Source organism: Salvia splendens, chromosome 20, assembly GCF_004379255.2.
Source record: "Salvia splendens isolate huo1 chromosome 20, SspV2, whole genome shotgun sequence".
Taxonomy (NCBI): domain Eukaryota; kingdom Viridiplantae; phylum Streptophyta; class Magnoliopsida; order Lamiales; family Lamiaceae; genus Salvia; species Salvia splendens.
In genome coordinates this window covers 25785728-25811637 of record NC_056051.1, presented here as the reverse complement: position 1 = coordinate 25811637, position 25910 = coordinate 25785728, and the positions used below count along the sequence as shown (strand labels likewise).

The window sequence follows — 25910 nt, the reverse complement described above, 5'->3', positions numbered from 1 at the left end:
ACTTGAGCACTAAAAGATGATGTCTTGAAATTACAAAAAAATAATCAGGAAACAGAAGCAAAAATTAAGAGTAAATGTCATTTTTAGTCCTAAACATATGAACAAAATACGAATTTGGTCCAAAACATTCACTTTTTGAAAAATAGGTCCATAACAAATGAAATTATTGTCGGAATAATCTTTTTTTGACGATTCCGTCAAAAAATTAATATTCATGCCACTGTGCAAATAACGTTGACCGTTAGTTTTTTAACGAAACCGTAAAAAAAAGGACTACTTCAACGACTACTTCAACGACATTTTCATTTATTATGAACCTAATTTTCAAAAAGTGAATATTTTAGACCAAATACGTATTTTGGCCATATGTTTAGGACAAAAATTGACATTTACTCAAAAATCAATTGTTCATTTTGGTATGTGTTATTTTTCAATGGTATAACTGATACGCTCAGATTTTGCACGGTTTTAAGGTCATCTTTTGGTTCGTTTTCAATGTCAAAGTCGCATCATATGTCCATTATTTGCATATTTTGTATATTTTTGTATTTTGACATGTTTTATGAGAAATGTGCATATTTGAGCCTAAAAAGGGAGTCAAATCGCGAAAATGGAAATTTGGAGTTGTTCTGCATGTCCAGCGACCGCTTCAGCACTACCGGCGACCGCTGGCGCCTAACGGCCGCTAAGCCAGTAGTGGCCCGCTCCGGAAAAGTTGTGCATGAAATCAAGACGCACCCAGCAACCGCTGGAGAATGCGTGGCGACCGCTGTCGAGAGTACATAGAGTTACGGAATGATGGATGGCGACCGCTGAAACAAGTGCAGCGACCGCCAGCCAAAGGTCAGAAGCCTCAGACCATCTCATGGCGACCGCTGGCCAAGGTGCAGCGGCCCACCAGGAAAAAGCAGCGAGCAAATTTGCCCTACTTTCTCTCCAAGATTTACCATATTTTGCAACCCTTTTCCTTATATGATGAGGGACGATTTTCCCCTATAAATAGCCCCCAAAGCTTCATCAAAAAGAAGTTATTCTCTTTGCAAAAATATTTCCAAAGTTCAAGAGTTAGAGTACTTCATTATGCAAGGAGTTGAAGAAGGATTCAAGATCATCAAGGCTACAAGGATTCAACCTTTGGGTTGTATTGCTTTAGTTCTTATGCTTTCATTGTCTCCCCTTCAATCTATGTGTTTAGCTTATTTCATTATGTGTAACTAAACTCATAGGATTCTAGGGATGTGTTATTAACTTTTATTGGTTTATACAGTTCTTTTATCTATTTAACATCTGTTTGTTCTTACTTTGTTTCTTCCTTAAGTTGTTCTATAATACTTCACGTTTGAGTGACACATTCGGTGATGATTAAATATAACTTGTTACATAATCGTGAGACGAGGTTGGCGAGTTAGATCCACTTAATAGACACTACAATTAACTTCCTTTAAAACGGCACTGTTAATTGAGAGTGAGGACTTTTCAAGGGTTTTAGGAGCTTCTAGGAGTTACATATTTAGGATTGACAACCATAATGTTCATAATCAACGTTTGCATCGCATGAGCATAAGCTAGGTGACTCGTTCTATCAAAGTAAGAACTGTGCTAGGGTGTTGTAGTTGGAATTTATATAACCATAATTGTGAAAGCACATCCCTAGAATTCCCCTTATCTCTATACTTTTATCCTTGTGATTTATTTGCAATTAGTTGTTTCTTTGTTTCTAAAGTTCTTTGTTTTCAAAAAAATCCAAATCTTTCAGTTTTTCAAATAGCAATTGAGTTTTAGTAGAGGATAGATAATTTGTGTTTGCTTTCCCCGTTATCGATATAAGGTATTGACCTTTAGCTATATTATTCTTACTCTGTATACTTGCAGATATTTATAGTGCTAATAAAAAGTGCACCAATAACACTTATTTGAAGGCATAGGTGCATGTTATTTTGCGTGGATATAACACTCATTTGAAGATTGAGAGAATATCAAATGATCACTTTTTATACATTTGATTATAACTTACACATGCTCGTGAATTAATCTAGGTATCCTAATTCAGTTATGTCAGTTAGGGGTGAGCAAAAAAACTGGAAACCGAATATCCGAACCGAACCAAACCGAAATTCTGAAATTCGGTTCGATTTTTTCGGTTTTTCGGTTCGGTTCGGTTTTAAAAATAAAAAAAATTCAGTTTTTCGGTTCGGTTCGGTTCGGTTCGGGCGAAGAAAAAAATCGAAAAACCGAATTATATATATTTTTTATTAATATAATATATTATATTATATATAATATATATATTCTTTTAATATATTCTACTATATAATATATATTATATGTATTATTAATTTTATATTATATATAAATATTCTATTAGTATATATAAAATAAAATAAAATAAAATACACATATATAAATATATATTTATATTATATTTATTTTTTTTTCAGGTTTTTCGTTTTTTTTTTTCGGTTTCGGTTTTTTCGGTTTTTCGGGTTCGGTTCGGTTTGGATTTTGAACTAAATTCGGTTTTTCGGTTTTGGTTCGGTTTTGGCAAAAAACCGAACCGAAACCCGAATGCACACCCCTAATATCAGTTGAAGTGCAAGGAATTGACATATTTTTATTTCCTATAAAATTACAGAAAATTAGATAAAATCCTATGCATTTATGTAGAAATATGGTTAGGTTGATGTAATTACAAACATTCTAATATGACCTAAAAAGTTTAAAGTGGGCTAATTCGTGATTAATTTATTACCGTCTTTAATTCGGGACTAATTAACCACATGTGGTCGGTAATGACGGTTTACAATGGCAGTTAAAACTTTGTTTTTATGTCCGTTTTTCTAGGCTACATTTTCACCGACGATAATATAAGATATTAGCAATTAAAATAAAATATAATCTGACATATGATAAAATAATTACTGTCACAAAACAAACCAAAATGTCCTTAGCAATAAACAATAAGATTAATCAGTACACAGCATATGCTTATGAGATTATCAAATATCTTTCTTGGAGTCTAAAAACCAATTACAAAAAATCAATTGGATTTGGACTAAAATATAATATAATTAATACGTGATTAATGTTCCTCGTGACCTCGAATGGAATCCTGGCTGGCCATTGGATCAAAGTCATGTGCCCCGGGATGCACGCTGCAATTTCTATAATTTTTATTTAGGAGTTTTTACTTTATTAAATTAATTAAAAGAAATAGTAGAAAATAAATAAAACATTTATTTTTACTAATAGATCCTTCTAAATTTCTAATGATAAATGAAAGGGGATCCTTTCTCTAGCTGAACCATACGCATTTCAAGAATTTTACTATTATATACTATCTCCATCTTTTAAAAATAAATACTTTTAAAATCAATAGATTTTAATGTACAATTGGTAAAATAAAAACGATAGAGAGAAAATAGGTAAATTAAGAGAAAAAACAGTGAAAGTATTAGTAACAGTGGGCCCACTTCATGAAATAGAAAATATAGAACATCTATATTTTAAAGGACATGCTAAAATGGAAATAGTTTCTATTTTTAAGAGATGGATGTAGTTGAAAATATAGTAACAAAGCAGGTATTGTTTGATTATAAAATGAAACTAATGAATATGCCCGCAGGGGCAATGCAGTTGGTTCCAGAGGGGAAATTTTGTCGGAGCGTCTAATCTATCATGCAACTGTTAGTCATAGAGCTTCATAGGGATGAAATAAGCATAAAAGTTTCATTTTCTATGCAATTGATGAACTACAATTGAATCGAAATCCTTTGGTCCACGCATCATGAGAACTATAGCCCTACAACTAATGGATACCGCAAAACGTCCCATAATCATAGACACTCCGACAAAACTGTCACTCTCCACCTCAAATTTCTGAAAGCCAAGGTCTTTACTAACTCTCATGATTGAATTTTTTTCCTTTCATTCTTTGAGTCGCCTGCATGTAAATGTGTTATTTTAATAGTGTGAACTCAATATTCAGTGTATCAACTTTATCGAGTAATTAATTAGTAGGAAAAAGTTGGCAAAAGATTTAAAGTTGTTAATAAGTGAATCAAAACCTCAGTTATTTAAAAATTTGGTATTAACTTCTTTTAAATGAATTAAACAAGTGTTAAATTAATGAGTTAAAAATGGCTGCGCCTGAATTCTTAATTTAAGCTGGCAAAAGATTTGTTTTGTCAATGTTCATTTCTTGCTATTGATGAACTGTAGTTAGGGAGATATAATTAATTCGTTATTTAATTGAACTAAGTAATTTACAAGTTTTAGTTTTGATTGTATAATTTTATGACAACACAAATCAGTTATGATTTAGAAATAATGTCCCTTTTATAAATTTGTGATAGATAACTATTTCCAAAGTATGCAATAGGATCTTCCAACTGCAACGGCAATGACAACGTCGTACGAGTCAGCGAATTCCTTTTTTTAGCGGGCAAATTCTGATTCGATAAATTCAGTTTCTTTGATCCATTTATACAACTTCCAAAATATAGAACAATGGGATCAAGTGACAATTTTTACATGATATTTGGAAAATGGTCGTTTAATTGTGATTAATAAAAATATAAATAGTGGAGTAGTAGTAATTTTTAAAGCACACAAAATCTCTCAAGATTGATCTGAAATTAAAACTTATATTTTTAAATAACTTCTTACACACATTTTCCCCTTTTATTTCCTGAAAGCTTGTTTGTGGTCCAAGCTTTATTGCAATAAATTAAATGGCAATAATTGTTTGCTGATAAATATCAATATATAATGGGGTTGAATAAATTTAAAATATATCAGGTAATTTTGACCAATCAAAGAGATTTTTGAATGATCAAATCATATTTTCAATTATTGGAGCTCTCAACCATTGGATGCCCTTCCATGCACGTGTTTATGATCTTAATTCTGCCAAAATGGAAATAAAAATAAACATGAAAAATAATACCTCATAAAAATAATAAAATGAGCATAAATAGTACATTTAGCTAACAGCACACCATGTTAATATGCCAACCAATTAGAAACCAAACTTAATTTATTAGTAATATTTTAAAGTGATAAATCAAATGTTAATAATTACAGTAATGAATTTAGATTCTTTATAGTCTTTTTCTGTCAACAATATCATGTATTATTGTTGAGATATAGAATAACATTCCTAATGTGGACAAAAAGCATGATTAATAATTTTTTAACCTAGGGAAGCTTCATTTAAAAAGTAAACTTGTTCTTTACTAAGTACTAGTATGTTATAGTAGTAATTCTTTTGTATTAACAATGTTGAAATTTACATTTTACTCTCATACTAAAAATTAGGTGCCGCCCAAGCTACCTCTCAAAGAGTCGAATGATTGAAGAATATCGTGACAACAATGATTTGAATGAAAATTTATGACAAGGTTCAACCGATGATAAATTTAGAGACAAAACTTAATTGATGCAAGTGAATCGTCTCTTTTCTTCACTCCCCCCACCCCACCCCACCCCACCCCACTGTTGGCAATTGAAACATAAAATGAACATTAAAAAAATATCCCACATCGGTGTACACAAAGAGCTTAATCCACTATATAAGTCTCATGGGCCTCTCCTCCTATTACCAATTGGTTTTAGGATGGAACCCATGGATTTCTATCACCCACCCCAACCCACACCCACACCCACCAACCCCAACAAAAATGAAAACCCTACTTAAAGACAAGCCTGTGCATTACACACTCTCATGCAATTGTCTTCCTCACTCCCAGACACAACTGTTTGTTTCAACTCAACCACAAACCTAGTACTGTGTTTTTACTCCACTTTCCTATACTCTCTAGCTACCTACATCTCTTCCTTTTCAGTTCCATTTGATATTTTTTCAACTTATTCATCATACTAATTATATAAGGCCTCATTTTATCAAATCATAGTGTCACATTTCACATTTCACATTTCACTTATACATAAAATGTCGAGCCGAAGATCAAGATCAAGGCACGCTGGATCCTCAAGGATCACCGATGATCAAATCAACGATCTTGTCTCCAAACTGCAGCAACTCCTCCCCGAGATGCACAATAGGCGCTCAGACAAGGTACTTTTTTAAGAAAGTTACAATTCTCACACTCTAATCAGATAACATTTGTACATTATATTGTAGCACGAATATTTGAGATTTTATAAAATGAGTTAGTTTATATATCATCACAGCCCCCAGATTAAAGAGAATATGAATTACTACTAGTTTTTATATCATCACAATCCCCAAAGTTGAAGTTTTCAGGGTTTTGAAGATAACCTTGGAATTGTGTGATGCTAATATAAAATAAAGTTTTGTGACATATACTCCTTGAACATGAAAAGTACCCACCCCACCATTTGTGTTTTTTTTTATAATTTAGATGTCAGAACAAGCTCAATGCATGTGCAAGGAAAAATAAAATATAAGCACTTTTGAAATATGAAAAATTTTATGCAACTATACTTTAATTTTTATTATAACTTGATATTTTCAGAAGTCAGCAACCAAAGTGTTGCAGGAGACATGCAACTACATTAGAAGCTTGCACAGAGAAGTTGATGACTTGAGTGAGAGGCTGTCTGAATTGCTTGAAAATGCAGACACAACTCAAGCTGATCTTATTAGAAGCTTAATCATGCAGTAGTTTTTATTTTTTTCGATTTTGAATTTTACTATTTCTTGCTGCAATCATCACTGTATTTTGTTTCCGGAGTTTTCATGTTACGTAGACGAGGATTTAATGTAATAAAATCAATTTTCAGATCATTTTCTTATTATTAGCCACTTTTTTATACTACACTTATCTTTCCAAATAATTATAGAGATACTTATTACAAGATTTTATTAATATGTTAATTAATTAATTAATTAATTATCGTACTGTATAGCTAACATCGATAAGATCATTAACCTGTATCAGATCTTAAACCATCTCATGGATTATCAACCACATTAATCGGACTAATTTAACCAATCTGCCTAATTGAATAGGACATAATTCTTCTAGATAATCTGTTGATTAATCGTAGAATTCAATATTGATCAAACCATTTTCGAATTCCTAAACTATTGAAGTTGCCCACCTTTTTTATAATTTTTTGACATGCTATTTTGTCATAGTAAATTAAAGCATTGGGCACTAAATTGCATTGTTGAACGTACAAATATTCTACAAACATGAAAAAAAAATCCTTATACAAATATGAATATATATTAAACACCCAAAATAGAAGGTGAAGAAAATAAATCAAGAACAACTTCGTAGCTCAGTTTCGAAATATAGATCATGATTAAAAAAAATTTATCGCCTAGCTAAATATTTAATTGAGTCAATTCAAATATGATTATATTTAGAAAGATTTATTTATAATTTAATTTATTTATTTTGTTAGAAAATTCGTGGTTTAGAAAGAGCTACGATAAAACCGTTGAGTAATTTGACGAGTATTGCTTAATCGGTAAAAAAAATGAGTTTATTTCTTTGCTCTCTTTCCCGCCAATTAATGGTTCTCTGTTTGCCGCTAAATACCGATTCTCATTGTTCGGTAATGTTCTCGAAAGGTTTCTGTATAATGTTTGCGATTGTGATTTTCTATGCTGCTTTAACTTGATTAATTGTTTGCTTATCTGAATTATTCAGCTTCTTGTGTTGATCGAGCTATTCATTTGTCATGGGTTAGTTCTTTTTGTTTCTCTACTTGATTCTTAGAACTATGGTTTATGCTTCGAGATCCGGTTTAAATTGTTCCAGATTTAGAGCTCCTTTTACTGTTTTCATTGCTCAACCACAATCTAATGCTCTGATTACTACAAATCTTAGGGTTTTTTGGGGGATTGCTTTGCATAATTGCATTGCTATTCAGATTCGGGCGTTTGAACTGAATCTCAAAATACTTGTGAATTTAGGTAGGAATGTTTCCACGCAAGTTGTTTATCCTACGATTCGTAGTGAATAAAAGTGGAAAAAATTTCATCTCCTCAGGTGTTTGCATCGACTTCTTTTGGACTTGTCTTCCTGTTTCGAGTTACTTGTGTTGCTTTGTGTTGTGTTTTTTCAGTTTACCACAATCTGATGCACTAGTGTGTACAGTAGCAATGACATATCTAATCTAATCATATGAATAAGAAAGGAAGATGAAAATGCCCTCTCTATGGAAGCTTTGAAACTTGGTCTGTTGTTTCCCTTTACAGCTTCAAAAATGCAGTCTAAACATGCATATGTTTTCTTATTTGTATCACTAGATAAGAAAGTGATCATAATCTTTTCGTCTTCCATGTGCTTGTTCGTAGGAAGCAGTGCATCTACTGCACCAAAGATTTGTGAGACTTATTGATCATTTTTGGCATAGAAGTAGCTGCCTTAAATCAGGGAAGAATCAATTACCAAGGAAGGCCCCTCTTCCTTGAGTTGTTTGTGCTTGGTCAGCCCAAATACAAATAGAAAAGCAAAACTGTTTTATTTGCCTGGCTATTCGACTTTACCCTTACCAATCTAATCAAGTGGAAGATTCATTGAGTAAAGAAGTTCTATAAACAGATCTCAGTCTTGTTTTAAATCTTAAACTTTCTTGGGAAGCTGGTATATGTAGGGGCTGTTCAGTGGAGCTATCAGAATTTCCAATTTTCATAAACTTGGAACCTAAGAAACTGCAGGTACCAGAATTTTCTTTTAGATACTCTAATAAATATGGTTTGCTTTAAGTCTAACTGAATATGCCTGTTTGATTTTAGCTCTTATCACAATTGTTTTACTTACCCTCGCCTTTGGTTAGACCTTTTCTTTCGTGCTTAGTTTGACAATGAACTTCTGTTTTGTATGAATAATAATTTCATTATGATACTTGTGCATTGGCCCCTCCATTTCCTTTGCAGTTTGTATCTGCTCTTCCATTAGAAGCAGCAGCTCTTAAGATAATGTAGATAAGAATGTTACTTGATTTTCATCTCATCCATCACTGCATCTATTGTTCCCTTTTGTTTCTCCAAATCTTATACTCCATTTGAAATATTATAGAAAGCCACTGTACAGTCTGTACTAGGTATCAAACTCACGCATGAAAACTTGCAATATTCGTAACTAGTAAAATACAGTCCGGAACAATGGAAACACAAAATATTAAGTAACTAAGATAAGCATCCTAGTTATGGCAAATCATGACTAGTTCCTCTCTTCAATCCTCACTGGAAAACCACCCTTCATTTTAGCTGTCATGTCTGCTACGTATACTGGCTCTGTTTCTGCTGCCGCCACCACCCTAAACTGCTGCAAAACACCAGCAATCACCCTCTTCATCTGCAAGAAAGCCATCTCTTTCCCAAGGCAAATTCTCGGTCCAGCCTGAAAAACTGGGTATGTAAAGCTATCCCTGTTTACAAAACTCCACTTTCCATCAACACCTGCCGCCCTCTCCAACCACCGTGTCGGGCGGAACTCTGCCCAATCTTTACCCCACACTTTCTCAACTCTACCCATAGCATATGGATGATAGAGCACTCTCATGCCCTTCTTTACAGCTGTTCCATCAGGCAAAACATCATCACCTATAGCTTCTTTACTATCTGTAGGAACCGGAGGATAAAGCCTCATGCTTTCACAAATTGTAGCGTGAGTGTATACCATGTCCTTCACCTCATCATAAACTGATGAAGCTTCTGATGTTCCATTGATCTCTCTCAGAATCTCATTCTCCACTTCTCCACGATCTGAAAGCAGCCAGAAAAACCATGTCAGTGCTGCGGAAGTCGTGTCTCGGCCTGCTAGAATGAAACTTATCACTATATCTGTGATGAAGTCTTCATCAGAATGTCCAGAGCTCAAGAATCTCGAAAGGAGATCAACTGATTCCAGAGATGATTTATGCTCAAGTTCTTGCTTTTTCTCCCGGATTATTTTCTTAGCAAAGGTGTGTATTTCTCCTATAGCTATCTTAAGTTGCTTCTCTGATCCGACGTTAATGGCCTTCTTAATTTTCCAGATCAAAGGGGTGAACGAGATGAACCTCTCAGTGGAGAGCTTCACAGCCATTTCAAAAGCAACCGCGAACTTCTCCTTGGGTAGAGATGCCGACAGGTATCCGGGATCATAACCGAACGCAATCTTGCAAATATTGTCAAAAGCAAATCTCTGCAAAATGTCCTGAAAGTCAATGACAGTTTTCTCCACCGCCGCCTTTCTCAAGATGGGAATGAGGCGTTCAGAGAGCTCAGAGTCCACCACGTTGACGACGAACTTGCGTAGGGATTTGGTGTTGAACTCATGGCTGGCAACCTGCCTCTGGAACTTCCATGTCTGGCCATCGGAGTTGAATATGCCATCACCAAGAAAATCTCTCAAGTTCACTTTGAAGAAGTTCCCCTTCTCGTAGTTGTGGAAGTTATCCTTGAGAAGATGCTGCACGTTGGCAGGGTTGGCCGTGTAGATGATCCAATGGCCGCGGCCGCGGTGGAGGGGAAAGGTTAAGTTGGGTGTAGATATCACTATCTCTGATGACCACTGCACGAACCTATCTCTGTTCTTCACGATTGCGAAGAATGAACCGAAGATAGGATATGATTTTGGTAGCTTAGTTGAGGTTTTGGATGTGGTCTTAGATTTGGTGAAGATGAAGAGAGAGAGGGGGACAAGTATGCAGAAGATGAGAGTGGTTAAGAAGGTAAAGGCCATTTTTTTTAGGAAATTTGAATCGATCTGTATTGAGTATTTATGCAGGGATTGTGTTGTGTGTGAACTCGAAAGGAGAAAAATCATATGATCGTATGAATCTTTGCATTCAGTTGAACAGGATTTTTGTTTTGTTTCTCTAAGCCACCTTCCTAATAGTCAAATTTGATGATTGGAAAGCTCACCAATTCTGCCAGGTTGGTAGTTTCTTTTTTAATATACTTTTTTTTAATGTTTTTAATAATGACATATATTTGGGTTTGGATGTGTGTAATTCTACAGATATCAGTGCGTATTATAGAAATACTTTTGGTTTGTCTGAGATTAAATTAATCAAGTGAGATTAGAGTTTGTTAGGGGTGATGCAGCTGTGATCAGATTAATGTTTTTTTTTTCTAATTGTTTTTTTCATGGTTGAGTTTTATTAATTTGGCCCAGTTGATTTGTGAACGAGACTTTTCAAATCTTATTTGCATAATAAAAAGGAGAATTATGACAGAGTTTAAGAACTTTCATACTCAATGACAAAACAGAAAAGTATGATCAGTGCGTTGGGCAACTTCCCCATTTCCTGAAAATTTCTCAAACCTTATTTCACATGAAAATTATTCACCATTGATTAGTTAGTTGCTTGCTTCTCTGAATTATTCAGATAAACGTACATAAGTTACTGACAAAACTTTTGAATCTGAAACTCTTTGATCCTTATGTTTTCTTATTTGTGATTAATAGATAGGAAAGTGATCATAATATTTTCATCCCTTGCGTGCTTGTTCATGGGAAGCAGTGCTTCTACCACACCAGAGATTTGTGAGACTTCTTGATCATTTTGGCATGGAAGAAGAGATTGGGAATTTAGCTGTGGTCCTCTTCTTTGAGTTGTTTTTGCTTGGTCAGCCCAAATAGAGAAGGAAAAACATTGAATCGGCTTGGTTATTCGACTTTACCTATACCAATCTAATTAAGTGGAAGATTCATTAAGAATGTAAGTTATAGAAACAGGATGAGTCTTTGTTTCATCAAGTCAAACTCCAGATTTAGGTATCTGGGTCTATTGGCAGGTCTCAATCTTGTTTGAAATCTTAAAACTTTCCTGGGAAGCTGGTTTATGTGGCACAGGTGCCATCATTTTTTTTAAATAATATATATGGTTTACTTTATGGTTAATCTGATATGCATGTTTGATTTTGGTCCTTTTCCTCAAATTCCTACTTACCAATGCCATAGCCTTTGGTTTGACCTTTTCTTTCGTGCTTGGTATGACAATGAAATTCTCTTTTGTACGAAAAAAAAATCTGGTACTTATTCATTGCCCTCTCCACTTCCTTTGCAGGTCGTCTCTTCAACAATGTAAGGTAAACATGTTACTTGATTTTCATCTTATTTGATCACTGCACCTTTTGTTCCCTTTGTATCTCCAAAATTTTGTTTTCTGGTATATGATTATGACTGAGATTGCTATTTTTCTACAGTTAGAGTTAGGTCTATGTCATAATTTTATTTGAAATATTATAGAAAGCCACTGTTTTAAGTCTCAACGTTGGGAACTAGTAAAATACAAAGGTCCAAATCAAAGGAAACACAAAACATTAAGCAACTAGGATAACCAAGACTAGTTCCTATCTTCAATCCTCACTGGAAAACCACCCTTCATTTTAGCTGTTATGTCTGCTACGTATACCGGCTCTGTTTCTGCTGCTGCCGCCACCCTAAACTGCTGCAACACACCAGCAATCACCCTCTTCATCTGCAAGAAAGCCATCTCTTTCCCAAGGCAAATCCTCGGCCCAGCCTGAAACACTGGGTATGTGAAACTATCCCTGTTTACGAAACTCCACTTTTCACCACCGCCTTCCGCCCTCTCCAGCCACCGCGTCGGGCGGAAATCCGCCCAGTCTTTACCCCACACCTTCTCAACTCTCCCCATAGCATACGGATGATACGCCACTCTCATGCCCTTCTTCACAACTGTTCCATCAGGCAAAACATCATCACCCATAGCTTCTTTACTATCTGTAGGAACCGGAGGATAAAGCCTCATGCTTTCGCAAATCGAAGCGTGAGTGTACACCATGTCCTTCACCTCATCATAAGCCGATGCACCTTCTGATGTTGCTCCATTGATCTCTCTCAGAATCTCATCCTCCACTTCTTTATGATCCGAAAGCAACCAGAAAAACCACGTAAGGGCTGCAGAAGTCGTGTCTTGGCCTGCTAGAATGAAACTTATCACTATATCAGTGATGAAGTCTTCATCCGAATGGCCTGAGCTCAAGAATCTCGAGAGGAGATCGACTGACTCCAGAGACGACTTATGCTCAAGCTCTCTCTTTTTCTCCCGGATTAATTCCTTCGCGAAGTTTCGTACTTCGCCTATAGCTACCTTGAGCTGCTTCTCCGATCCGATATTCATCCCCTTCTTGATTTTCCAGATCAAAGGGATGAACGAGGTGAACCGCTCACTCGACAGCTTCACGGCCGCTTCAAAAGCTACCGCGAACTTCTCCTTAGGCAGAGACGGCGACAGGTATCCGGGATCATAACCGAACGCGATCTTGCAAACGTTGTCGAAAGCAAACCTCTGCAGAATGTCCTGAAAATCAATAACAGTTTTCTCCGCCGCCACCTTTCTCAAGATGGGGATGAGGCGCTCGGAGAGCTCGGAGTCCACCACGTTCGCGACGAACTTGCGCAGGGACTTCGTGTTGAACTCATGGCTGGCGACCTGCCATTGGAACTTCCATGTCTGGCCATCGGAGTTGAATATGCCTTCGCCGAGAAAGTCTCTCAGGTTGACTTTGAAGAAGTCCCCCTTCTCGTAGTTGTGGAAGTTGTCCTTGAGGAGATGCTGCACGTTGGCCGGGTTGGCCGTGAAGACGATCCAACGGCCGAGGCTGAAGTGGATGGAGAAGGTTAAGTTGGGGGAGTTTGTGACTATCTCTGATGACCACTGCACGAACCTATCTTTGTTCTTCACTATTGTGAAGAATGAACCGAAGATTGGATATGATTTTGGTGGCTTTGGTGAGTTATTTTTGGATGTGGTCTTGGATCTGGTGAAGATGAAGAGGGAGAGAGGGATTAGTATCAAGAAGATGAGTGTGGTTGAGATGGTGAAGTACATTTTTTATGAGAAACTTGGATATGAATTGGAATTGATTTGAAATTGAATGGAATATTTATTAAGGGATTTTGCCATGTGTGACCTCAAAGGATATAAACGTGTGGTTGGCTCAATAATCAAGATTTCTTGTCAAACAGGTGATGAAAAAGTCTATTTTAAATCAAGTAGTATTAGTGTAAAACTTTGCATTCAATTGAACATGCTATTATTTTGTTGTGGAAAACACACGGAGTCTGCTATTGGAGAAAAAGTTAGGGTACGGCCGCTTCTTTGATGATAATTAGATAAATAGGGATGTGATCAAACCCTTTTACTACTATTATGTCTAGTCGAGATGTGGGGCCCTAGAGTGAGGGATTTGCCTTTGGTGTATAATAAGGGGAAAAAGTTTGGTAGGTTCTTTACTTAATCTATATTCAAAATTTGGATAATTAGATAAATAGGGATGTGATCAAATGCAAACTTTAAATATTGTACAGAGTTTGCTAGACTTCTTGATCATTATGGCATGGAAGAAGAGTTTGGGAATTTAGCTGTGGTCCTCTTCTTTGATTTGTTTGTGCTTGGTCAGCACAAATAGAGAAGGAAAAACATTGAATCGAAGATTCTCATTAAGAATGGAAGTATGTTCATTATCCATAACAATAGGTATCTGAGTCTCTTGGCAGGTCTCAATCTTGTTTGAAATATTAAACTTGATGTGGGGTGGTGTTTCAATGGAACTTAGAACGTCCAGGTGCCATTATTTTGTTTTAAATAATATATATGGTTTACTTTAAGTTTAATCTGATAAAGATGTTAAATTTTGGTCATTTTCTCAATTTCATACTTACCATCTTTGGTTGGACCTTTTCATTTGTGCGTAGTTCGACAATGAACTTTTGTTTTGTATGAATAAAAATCTTATTATGATACTTATGCATTGTGCTCTCCACTTCCTTTGCAGGTCGTCTCTGCTTCTCCATTATAAGCAGCAGCTCTTTCGACAATATAAGGTAAGAATGTTACTTGATTTTCATTTTATTTGATCACTGCATCTTTTGTTCCCTTTGTTTCTCCAAAATCTTGTTTTCTGGTATGTGTTAAGGGCTGAGATTGCCATTTTTCTACAGTTAGTTTTATTTGAAATATTATAGAAAGCCACTGTACTAAAATACAGAGGTTCAAATCTTAGTAAACACAAAATATTAACTAGTTCCTCTCTTCAATCCTCACTGGAAAACCACCCTTCATCTTAGCTGCCAGGTCTGTTATGAATTCAGGCTCCTTTTCCGCCGCCGCCACCACCCTAAACTGCTGCAACACACCAGCAATCACCCTCTTCATCTGCAAGAAAGCCATCTCTTTCCCAAGGCAAATCCTCGGCCCAGCCTGAAACACCGGGTATGTGAAGCTATCCCTGTTTACGAAACTCCACTTTTCACCACCGCCTTCCGCCCTCTCCAGCCACCGCGTGGGGCGGAAATCCGCCCAGTCTTTACCCCACACCTTCTCAACTCTCCCCATAGCATACGGATGATACGCCACTCTCATGCCCTTCTTCACAACTGTTCCATCAGGCAAAACATCATCACCCATAGCTTCTTTGCTATCTGTAGGAACCGGAGGATAAAGCCTCATGCTTTCGCAAATCGAAGCGTGAGTGTACACCATGTCCTTCACCTCATCATAAGCCGATGCTCCTTCTGATGCTGCTCCATTGATCTCTCTCAGAATCTCATCCTCCACTTCTTTATGATCCGAAAGCAACCAGAAAAACCACGTGAGGGCTGCAGAAGTCGTGTCTCGGCCTGCTAGAATGAAACTTATCACTATATCAGTGATGAAGTTTTCATCCGAATGGCCTGAGCTCAAGAATCTCGAGAGGAGATCGACTGACTCCAGAGATGACTTATGCTCAAGCTCTCTCTTTTTCTCCCGGATTAATTCCTTCGCGAAGTTTCGTACTTCGCCTATAGCTACCTTGAGCTGCTTCTCTGATCCGATATTCATCCCCTTCTTGATTTTCCAGATCAAAGGGATGAACGAGGTGAACCGCTCACTCGACAGCTTCACGGACGCTTCAAAAGCGACCGCGAACTTCTCTTTAGGCAGAGACGGCGACAGGTATCCGGGATCATAACCGAACGCGATCTTGCAAATGTTGTCGAAAGCAAACCTCTGCAGAATGTCCTGAAAATCAATAACAGTTTTCTCGGCCGCCACCTTTCTCAAGATGGGGATGAGGCGCTCGGAGAGCTCGGAGTCCACCACGTTCGCGACGAACTTGCGCAGGGACTTCGTGTTGAACTCATGGCTGGCGACCTGCCGTTGGAACTTCCATGTCTGGCCATCGGAGTTGAATATGCCGTCGCCGAGAAAGTCTCTCAAGGTGACCTTGAAGAAGTCCCCCTTCTCGTAGTTGTGGAAGTTGTCCTTGAGGAGATGCTGCACGTTGGCCGGGTTGGCCGTGAAGACGATCCAACGGCCGAGGCTGCGGTGGATGGAGAAGGTTAAGTTGGGGGAGTTTGTGACTATCTCTGATGACCACTGCACGAACCTGTCTTTGTTCTTCACTATTGTGAAGAATGAGCCAACGATTGGATATGATTTTGGTGGCTTTGGTGAGTTATTTTTGGATGTGGTTTTTGATTTGGTGAAGATGAAGAGAGAAAGAGGGACAAGTATGAAGAAGATGAGTGTGGTTAAGAATGTCAAGTCCATTTTTTTCAGAATTTGGATGTGAATTGAATTTATTTGGATTGAGTATTTATGAAGTGTTTTGTCTTGTGTGAACATGAAATGAGTAAAAAACTTGAGGCTATCACAAAAATCTAGATTTCTTGCCAACGAGTTGATGAAGTCTATTAAAAGTTAAAAACTCATGTGATTATATGAATCTTTACATTGAATTGAACTGGTAATATTGTTTCTTTAAGCCCCAGTGCAAATTAGATCATGGTAGAACATACCAATGCAAATAAAGGAGAAAAGTTTGGTAATGATAATTAAAGACCATCAGCAGTGGGGTTTCCCGATGGCGTCCTCCCAAAACGTGAATAGCAGTCGTGCACTTTTGCAATGGTGTAAGGCCGGGTTTCCCGATGGCGTCCTCCCGAAACGTGAAGTATTCTTCACGTGAAGACAATGTACGAACAATGCTGAGAAAAAGGTACCTCGACAATCGAAACCAGCGGCGGAAAACAGTCGGGCCCCAACGTGGTTGATCGGCAAAATAGTCTTCAACCAGACGCCTGTGAGCTTCCTCGTGGTTGCGTCGGACATACGTCCGATGTCGAATAGGACGATGGACTTGCTCAGCCGCCGCTGCAGCCGCCGCCTTCTCGCGCTGCATTTGCGAATAGCATGCCGCCATGGCCTCTTCAACGGCTGCATCTAATGCTTCGTCAATCGAACGACCGGAATCAGATGAACTAGAACTATTGGTGTCTTCGCCGGGATTCATTTTCGTTGGATGTTGAGAGAGAATATGTTGAGAGATAGTCGATATGTTCGTATGCACAACTGAATGAGAAACGAGATTTATATAAAAAAACGAAACTGCGTGCCATCGTCTGCGGCCCTCACAATGGGGCGGACGATGTCGCGGACGATGGCCATCGTCCGCGACCATCGTCCGCGACGTCCGCAATGGAGCGGGCGATGGCGCGGACGATGGCAATCGTCCGCGGTTTAAGTCGCGCCCGAAGCATAGACCGCGACTATCGTCCGCGGCCTATGCCACACACCCACAATGGGGGCGGACGATGAATGGCGCGGACGATGCGCGCCATCGGGCGTGCCATCGTCCGCCCATTGCGGATGGTCTAAGATAGATGTAATATAAACGAAAGAAATTAGTCCCAAATTTTGAATACTACAATTTTTTTAATGTGGAGAAAGATTTTTGGTTTGGATATGTGTGACTTTGTGGATATTAGTGCTTATTATATATTGTTAGGCCTATGTTTGGTTGAGTCTGATGTCAGCATTTATAACAGATGCATGGAAATTTATTAATTTGGTGTAGTTGATTTGTAAACGAGACTTGTCATCTCAAGTCTTATTTCAATATAGAAAGGAGAATTATCTTTCTCTTTCTCTTTTTTTAATGACACAGCTCAAGAACGACGAAACAAAAAGTATGATCTGGACCATTTCCCATTTCGTGAAATAGTCACTAAAAACATAAATTTATAATTCTAATTAACTACCTACTATTAATTCAAAAAACAGTACTACTACTTTATTCACTAATTGTTTATCATTTTCACCCCGTATTTTTATTACTCCTTCCCTCCAAAAAAATAATCATATTTGTGAACCACAAAGTTTAATAAGAAATTGGTAAAATAGGAGGGAAAGAGAAAAAAATAGATAAAATAAAATAGATATGTAAAAAAGGTAGGTAAAGTATGAAGATAAGAGAAAAAATAGGTAAAATACGAAATAGAAACTTTCCATGTATAGAAATAAAATTATTTTTTTGACTATCTCAAAATGGCAAAATGTAACTATATTTCATAGAGATGACATTCTATCTTTTGAAAAAAAGATGTTCAACTAAAAAAAGCAAACTTAGAACTTTCCTCTAGAAGTTTTACGGAATTGTGCAGAAATAAATATAGAGACGGAAAGGATCTATTGGATTTTCTTGATTTAGAAGTTGGAAGTTACGTATGCAATGAGGTTTGAGAACCTTGACAAATGGGAATTTGAAATAAGGTAAATTTTCCTTTCAATAATCTTAGGTCAAATCAAGTTCATTCAATTACCCCAAAAAAAAAAATTTTGAGGCTACTTTTTATAGGGAATATAGTACTTCTTTGTCTCAAATTAAGTGAGTTGTATATTACTGTATTTAACTAGATAAACACAACTTTATTAATTCTCGTCTAAAACTTAAATGAATCATTATTAAAGTCAGGAGATAAGAAGTACAGAGCACTACTATTTCACATGTGGCAAAATCATAGGCAGTAATTCAAATAACATTGCAAAATAAGATTGATGTTCCAAGTAATATTCATTACAATTTTCCAGTCACGCAGTGGTCATTGAAATTCGAAAATTTACAGGGATATAATGCAGCAGTCTTGGCATGATTTATAAGCTAAATAGCTTTAATCCAACTCAAAGAGAGAAACACCCCAATACATACGCCCTCGACTCACTCACCATGCGATAAGGTTTAGTCAGCCGTCCAGCTCTGCTCGACGATCTCCCTCACTCTGCGATTGTATTCTCTCTTATTCTCACTGAACATCCGAGCAGCTTCAGAATTTGCAGGGGAATTCGGATTTGGATCACACAGCAATGACTGCAAAAAATCAAAATGGGATGTCAACCTTTTCCGTTGATGAACAACATATCATTGCTCATGTAAATCAAACAAGTCTTTCATGCGTATCGCAAAAGAAAATAAGGCCACATTGCAGCAAAATATCTCCAAAAGCCTTTCTTTGCAGTATTGCCATTCTAACAACGTTAAACAATCCTAAGCTGCAGAGGGTTTTAGAGGGTTCCCACAATCTTTTTATGTGGATGGTTTTCTATAGTTGTAAGGATTAAGTAAACATAACGAAACTACTAGCAATGAGGCCGCTTAAATCACATGATTGTCAAGAAATATTAGGAAAGATGATAAACAAAAACAATACTACATCCGTATTTTAAAAATAGAAACATTTGAAACGGCACGGGTTTTAATGCACAATTGGTAAAGTAAGAGAGAATAAAAGAAAAAATTGGGAAAGCAAGAGAGAAGAAGAGAAAAATGGGTAAAGTAAGAGAGAGGAAAAGAAAAAGTAATAGAATTAATGTTAGTGGGTTGTGGGGTCCACTTTATTGCAGAAGTATAAGTGGAAAATAAATTAATGTATAGGGGTTTAAAGATTTTCTAAAATATAAAGTTTGAAAGTTTCTATTTTTAAGAGACGGATTAAAATGGAAAGAGTTGCTATTTTTAAAATACGGAGGTAGTATGTGATAAACAAAAATTGAAGTGATGTGATGATATTAAGAAGCCAAATCAACACCTAGGAAAGATGAAAAGGGAAATTTTTTATAACTGATATCATCACTTCCCAAGTATATAAAGTACTCCATCAAATTGTTCGTTTTATCAAGAATGCAAGCAACAAAATATCATTCTATCCATCAGTTCTCCAACCTAGACATTTTACCTAGCATTATAACATGGTAACAAATGGCTGTATATTTACCTGGATTGAAGTGAGTATAGCTGCAACATCATAAATAGGACTCCACTGATTTTGAAGAATGTCCAAACATATACTTCCATCCGCATAAACTGAATCAACCAGATAAATTTAAGCACGGGATAAACTAATATATGAGATTATTGAACCGCCGTGCAGTGGCTTACTATTTGGGTGGAACATTCTAGAAACAAATCGAACTGTTGGTGGCTTGTTTGGATAATCTTCCGTGAACTGAAGGGTCAACTTGAACGTACCTGTCGAATTCAAAGCATGGCCAAGGCATTTAAGCCACCAAAATATCTCTTATAATAAGCAGGATGAAAGAAAAAACATACTTATAATATTAAAGAGTGTAAACTTAGGTATCATAACCTTAAAAAGCACTGTGCATGTCATCTGAGCATGGCATAAATACTAGCTCAAAAATAAACAAAGTGTACAATTGCATAAAACGGGTGTTTTGATAATCAGACAACCTAAATGTATTGACTCACCACTAAATTGGATTATTGGGCATCAAGAAAAACTTAAGTTAGCATAAATAGGTTGTTTAGTGAAACCCAGGACCCTAAAGAATCGGTTCATATAACATTCATATCCACTAGAGGCCAAAATGATCATCGTAATGAGATTTATAATGACAACCATTTCTCTTAAAATCTATGGTATTTAATCATCTTAATATCAGAAGCATCTATTATATGTCCCATTTAAGTGGCTTGCAATCCATTTTGGGCATCCCACTATTAATGGTTCATTCCTAAAAAAAATAACCTTCTTTAAGCACAAAAAGTGGCTCAAAACTTGCGGGCCACATTACTTTATACACACACAAAAATACAACTTTCTAATCTACATGCCAAAAAAACAAGCCACTTATAATGGGATAGATGGAGTACTACTAAATAGGCACATGAAAGACCTAACATTCCATGAATCTATAACAAGCAAACATGCTCGTTTGTAGCAAATATGCAAAAAATGGAAATAAGCAAGTGAATATAAGGAAAGATAGGCTGGTAGGTTTCGGTATTATGACTGACCTCCATCCCATGGCGTATCATCAGGACTGCAATCCAAAACAACAAAAGAAACCACGAATTAGCATATCCAGCCACACTCATACGGGCTACATAGGCAAACAAATACAATCACCTGCTCAATCGCATAGAAATAAGTTTCAAAGCAACATTAAAGCGATATGATCCATTAGAAATGAACTTTCCACTTGACTAAAGCGTACTAATCAACGAACTAACCCGAATATAACAGCATTCCAGAGCATAATGTTGTTGTCTTGCGGCGCCCCACTGATACCAGCAGGCGGGTCATGCTGCAACCTCTTAAAGTCCCTCATCAGTCTCTTTCGAGACGGAGTCGACATATTATTCCCTGCAGAAGCACCGCGGTTTATCTACTATCCTAACGAACAATCAATCCGATTAAGCAAGTAACACAACCTCAAAAGCAGATCCTTTTTAGACAGTATCCATTCATAATCCAAAATTGACTCGATCACAAGCATGAATTCAGCTCACCGTCACAACAATTCATCACAGCCGAAGCCAAAGACAAGTGAAATTAACATTTAACAAAGGCAATTTTGTAGATTAGAACAATTAGGGCACACAAAAGGCAGCAATCAATCAAATTTTTGAAAAGCATAGAGATTAGGGTTAATCAGCACCAAATATGAGGATCCAACTGCTCAATTAAATTCACCCCCATCAAAATCAAAATTCCGAAACAAAAAAGATCTAATTAACGATTGATTCATTAAATTCAGAAAGGGGAGAGTTGTATGAACACAATACCCTTTTGAGTGAAGTCGTGTTGGAGAGCAGGGATGGAGCTGGAGTGAAGAAAGCGAAGGGAAAGAGGAAAAATCGAATCTCTGTATTGGTATATATGGCGTGTAAATATGTATTTTGTATTTTATACGTATACAAATATTTATATTGATGTCATGGCTCAAAGAGGTGGCCCCCACCTTCTCACTGGCAATCACCATTAATGGTCTCTCTCAGCTGGGCCCTTCTTTGATAGGAATAAATCTTTATATTTTTTTCCCATTTTTTCATAATTAAATATGATTAATTATGGTATAATATTGATTTTATATAGTTTGTTTTATGTGTAAAATTGGAATAGAATAATCTAAAAGATAATATTTCCTAGTCCTACAAATAATAGTTTTATTTTTTTTCATTTTAGTATTTGGCATAAAATTAGTCAACTTTTATTTTTGGCAATTTTCAATTTTAATTCTCTGCTAACAATATTACAATCCAATTTTCTTTTTATCTTTCATATTTTACTAATTTTTAGTATTAAAATTCATATAGTCCATAAAATTTTTATTTTGGGGGATGTAGGAAATAAAGTTTTCTTTTCATAAAATAAGTCATCTTCATTGACATAAATCAAACAATAAAATTGATTATCTTTGCTGAGACATAGTGTTTATTATACAAATATAATTGCTTTCTGCATAGAAAGATGCAGTTTCCTTGTGTTAGTATATCTAATGGATTTAATAAATAAAAAATTAGAAATTTAAACAAGTATATATATTGATGATTGTTATCACGTCCAACACATATACTATAGAGTTTAGACGATGAAGTTTGTGATGGGATTCTCTACTTAATGTATGATATATACATAATTTATTTTGCAACTAATTAAACTTTTATCAAACCATCGTTTATGTCGGCAAAACTATTTGCCATTATTATTGAAGAGTTTGTGCTATATACTCCATCTGTCCTTTTAAAAATGAAACATTTTTCTTTTTGGATTGTTCCATTAAAAATAAAACGTTTCCAAAAATAGAAACATCTATATTTCTATTTTTTCATCTCTTTATTTTACTCTCTCTTCATTAATTTACAAAACAACACTATATAAAATATGTGTCAATTCTCAAATATTGTATATTTAATAGGACGAAGGGAGTATACCTTACAAATGTGACAGTTAACTTAGACTATATTAGGAGTGTAAACAAATTAAATGAATTAGTTAGGTAGGCACATCTATGAATGAGAAAAATTGAAATTTGGTCTGAGTATGACTTGCTTTTAATTGAATCGAGCAAAAGGAGTCATCATCATCAAACCAACTTGAAGTTTTATTGAATTTGGTTTTGATATCGATCAAATCAAGTTGATGAATGTTAATCCGGACACCACCATCAAATATTGCATTAGATAATTGTTATTTCAGATCCAATATTAGTAGTTCACTTCCAATCCAAACTACAAGTGGCATATTCTATGTTGATGTTCAGTTCTCATTATTACTTATGATTAGAGACCATCATGTTTGTTCTTATATCTTGTTCGACTGCTTTTTCCTTAAAATTTGACACATGACAATGTATCTCAACTTGTTTCCAAAGTGCTAAGATTGCATGTGTCCCACGATTATTCATCTTGCTCCCACTCACGTGACAAATACGATTCAAGATAAAGTCTATTTTGATTTATCCCATATTATATCTCAATATTATCTTGTTCTGCATATCGAACTTATCCTACATATCATACCATGTATATCCTGAATCTTATATTTGAACATCCAATATATCAATACATCACCAAGATAGAGGTAGAGAAAACTATTGTATTAAGATAAAACTTACCCATCAAGAAAAAGAAGATAAAACTTACTAATTCTTTTATACAAAAATGCATTGTGATCTAAGCAAGGAATTCTTGATGAATTTGCATGGTGATACTTGAGAAAATAAACCCACCCTAACCAATCAATAAGTAAAGAACCTTTCCATACCAAGATAAAGCAAAGTCTCCTAATTTTATGACATAATTCTTCTTACAACCAACTTTTCAGACAACTATATATAAATTGCATGACATAACACAACATATGCATTCAAATATCAGTGAAAACACAGACAAAAATGGAGAAGGTGGTGAGAAATCTAGAAAAGAAAGATTCAAGCTTGATGTTCAGAGAGATTTCACCGCCACACAAATGGGATCAAGATTTAGATTTTCATTACCTGCGTTTAACTCTTCCCGGTATCATATAAGTCATTCATTTATCCATTTAATTTGCAAGTTAAATTATCAGAAAAATCACAAATTTTAGTTACTTTCTAGTCAATCTCAATTATATCATAACTTTGACACTTTTTTCATTTGTCTTGTGGTGAAAATTTGTGACGTGGTACATGTTAGAATTTATTGATGTTGCTCACATATGTTTAAAAATTAAAAACGTAGTTGACTAGGTGTATTATAAACGGTGTCGTTTATGTAGCCTAATATTTATTCTACATACTATTTTCCGTCTGACACATCATCCCTAATTTTGAGATTATGTGACAATCGTGAAAAATGTATCGATAAATTTTTAATTTGTGAGATAGACTAAAAATCGACCAAACTTGGTGATTTTCCCAAAATCCCTAATTTGTACTACTAAAATATTTGGGAGAATATAACTTTTTGATTGATCACATGACAAAGATACTAATATTTGAATTATCATTATTTACATCAATAGGTTTTATATCATCCGACGTCACTCTGCACATGGACAAATACGGTCATCTAGTGGTGCGTGGGAGCCACAAGATAACCGAAAACAAGTACTTGAGTTTCGAGGAGACATTCGATGTTCCTGACGGGGCCGGCCTCGAGCTCGCCGAGGGAATATTCGAAGACGAACAAATATATTGTGTGACCATCCCAAAGAGCAACGAATTAGGTCAACGGGTCGGACCCGGAGGCTCCGGATCCGGCTCCGAATCCAAAAGGGTTAAATTTGACGATCAAGATCAGAACAGATACAAGAAAAATGACCTTAATGAACGACCGCGTCCATCCTCAGTTATTGAGACACAAAATTCTAGTATGGAGAAAATTGCATTTCTAATTGCAATATTAGTTGCGATATATGTTGCTTGGCTTAATCGTTAACTTAGTTAATGATTGAGAAAATAATTAAACAAATGTTTGTATAATGTTAAATAAGCATGTAAGTGCTTAATGTTCGATCTATGAAACTGATCAATTGCTAAATAATTTGTATTTTTTTTCTTTTTCTTTTTCTTAGTATTAATTGCAGAAATAAAGTAGTATCACTTTAAAATTGGGTGGATTGAGATATGTATTTGTAGTCTAGAGAAAAGTGGGCAGCCGGGCCCGACTCAAGACCCAAATCAGCCCGATGGGCTTGCGCTAGGTAGCTTAGCTATAATTGTGAAGAAAATAATAATTTAGATCACAAAATTTGTTTAAATTGTTATCAATTATATTAAGACTTGAAAATGGAAGGTTTTAAGTTTTGTGGTTGTCTTATCCTTGTGCAAAACAAAACATCGTATATTGAATTATTCCATGCATAATTATTTGTGAGTGAATCAAGATGGTTTATTTGTTATTGAAATGAGAGTATACTGTTATAAAAAGAAAAGATATTAGCTTGGGGTTTAAGAAAAGGTTTATTAGAAAAGTAAAAGATATTTGTGGTTTGGAGTCCAAGAAAAAGTTGATTACATATTAGAATTGGATTTATTTAAAGGTGACACATAATTGAATAAAATTATTAAGCCAATACAATGTACAAATTTACCACTCTTTTATTTCCTGCATTATAAAGTATTTTATTTTTTGCATTCCATGGTCAACATGTACATTAGGTTTGTACAATCAGATAAAACTGAAAATATACTTCATTTAACTTTATTATTATGAAAATTAGAATTTGACAAAAAATACAATATTTTAAAAGTTATTATCCTCAAAAAAATTCATAGGCTAACAAAATACTTGAAAATTGAATATTAAATTGCGAGTTTTCAGTTTTTGAGATTGTCTTATCGTGTACAAAACGTCGTATATTGACATCGTTATGTACATGAACACGACAATTAAAAAACCTAAACTC

The 25910-nt window shown here is 35.7% G+C and overlaps 6 protein-coding genes across 6 annotated transcripts; 2 read left to right on the top strand and 4 right to left on the bottom strand.

Moving 5' to 3' along the window:
- The first annotated feature begins 5904 nt into the window (after window positions 1-5904).
- On the top strand, window positions 5905-6716 carry LOC121781852 (transcription factor PRE3-like). Its single transcript, XM_042179553.1, has 2 exons — window positions 5905-6076; window positions 6498-6716. Exons 1-2 carry the CDS (start codon window positions 5951-5953, stop codon window positions 6645-6647), a joined length of 276 nt encoding a protein of 91 aa, XP_042035487.1. The 5' UTR covers window positions 5905-5950; the 3' UTR covers window positions 6648-6716.
- Window positions 6717-8984: 2268 nt separating this feature from the next.
- On the bottom strand, window positions 8985-12015 carry LOC121782140 (cytochrome P450 94A2-like). Its single transcript, XM_042179864.1, has one exon. The coding sequence runs from the start codon at window positions 10749-10751 to the stop codon at window positions 9162-9164; it is 1590 nt and encodes a 529-aa protein (XP_042035798.1). The 5' UTR covers window positions 10752-12015; the 3' UTR covers window positions 8985-9161.
- Window positions 12016-12142: 127 nt separating this feature from the next.
- Window positions 12143-13921, bottom strand: LOC121782142 (cytochrome P450 94A1-like). Its single transcript, XM_042179866.1, has one exon. It carries the CDS (start codon window positions 13786-13788, stop codon window positions 12277-12279), a length of 1512 nt encoding a protein of 503 aa, XP_042035800.1. The 5' UTR covers window positions 13789-13921; the 3' UTR covers window positions 12143-12276.
- Window positions 13922-14793: 872 nt separating this feature from the next.
- Window positions 14794-17348, bottom strand: LOC121782141 (cytochrome P450 94A1-like). Its single transcript, XM_042179865.1, has one exon. It carries the CDS (start codon window positions 16564-16566, stop codon window positions 14980-14982), a length of 1587 nt encoding a protein of 528 aa, XP_042035799.1. The 5' UTR covers window positions 16567-17348; the 3' UTR covers window positions 14794-14979.
- A 1394-nt stretch (window positions 17349-18742) lies between these two features.
- On the bottom strand, window positions 18743-21910 carry LOC121780921 (ubiquitin-conjugating enzyme E2 2). Its single transcript, XM_042178578.1, has 6 exons — window positions 21806-21910; window positions 21251-21383; window positions 21035-21060; window positions 20156-20245; window positions 19992-20080; window positions 18743-19087 (listed from the first exon to the last, which is right to left on the bottom strand). Exons 2-6 carry the CDS (start codon window positions 21373-21375, stop codon window positions 18959-18961), a joined length of 459 nt encoding a protein of 152 aa, XP_042034512.1. The 5' UTR covers window positions 21376-21383; window positions 21806-21910; the 3' UTR covers window positions 18743-18958.
- Window positions 21911-23881: 1971 nt separating this feature from the next.
- LOC121781299 lies at window positions 23882-25065 on the top strand. Its single transcript, XM_042179041.1, has 2 exons — window positions 23882-24037; window positions 24525-25065. The coding sequence occupies exons 1-2, from the start codon at window positions 23917-23919 to the stop codon at window positions 24938-24940; spliced, it is 537 nt and encodes a 178-aa protein (XP_042034975.1). The 5' UTR covers window positions 23882-23916; the 3' UTR covers window positions 24941-25065.
- The last annotated feature ends 845 nt before the right edge of the window (window positions 25066-25910 follow it).

Coding starts and splice junctions, on each gene's coding strand:
- LOC121781852 (XM_042179553.1), top strand. CDS start 5,951: ATGTCGAGCCGAAGATCAAGATCAAGGCACGCTGGATCCTCAAGGATC. Junction 6,077..6,497: donor ACAATAGGCGCTCAGACAAG/GTACTTTTTTAA, acceptor TGATATTTTCAG/AAGTCAGCAACCAAAGTGTT.
- LOC121782140 (XM_042179864.1), bottom strand. CDS start 10,751: ATGATTTTTCTCCTTTCGAGTTCACACACAACACAATCCCTGCATAAA.
- LOC121782142 (XM_042179866.1), bottom strand. CDS start 13,788: ATGTACTTCACCATCTCAACCACACTCATCTTCTTGATACTAATCCCT.
- LOC121782141 (XM_042179865.1), bottom strand. CDS start 16,566: ATGTTCACACAAGACAAAACACTTCATAAATACTCAATCCAAATAAAT.
- LOC121780921 (XM_042178578.1), bottom strand. CDS start 21,375: ATGTCGACTCCGTCTCGAAAGAGACTGATGAGGGACTTTAAGAGGTTG. Junction 20,246..21,034: donor TGATACGCCATGGGATGGAG/GTCAGTCATAAT, acceptor TGAATTCGACAG/GTACGTTCAAGTTGACCCTT. Junction 20,081..20,155: donor TAGAATGTTCCACCCAAATA/GTAAGCCACTGC, acceptor TGGTTGATTCAG/TTTATGCGGATGGAAGTATA.
- LOC121781299 (XM_042179041.1), top strand. CDS start 23,917: ATGGAGAAGGTGGTGAGAAATCTAGAAAAGAAAGATTCAAGCTTGATG. Junction 24,038..24,524: donor CCTGCGTTTAACTCTTCCCG/GTATCATATAAG, acceptor TTACATCAATAG/GTTTTATATCATCCGACGTC.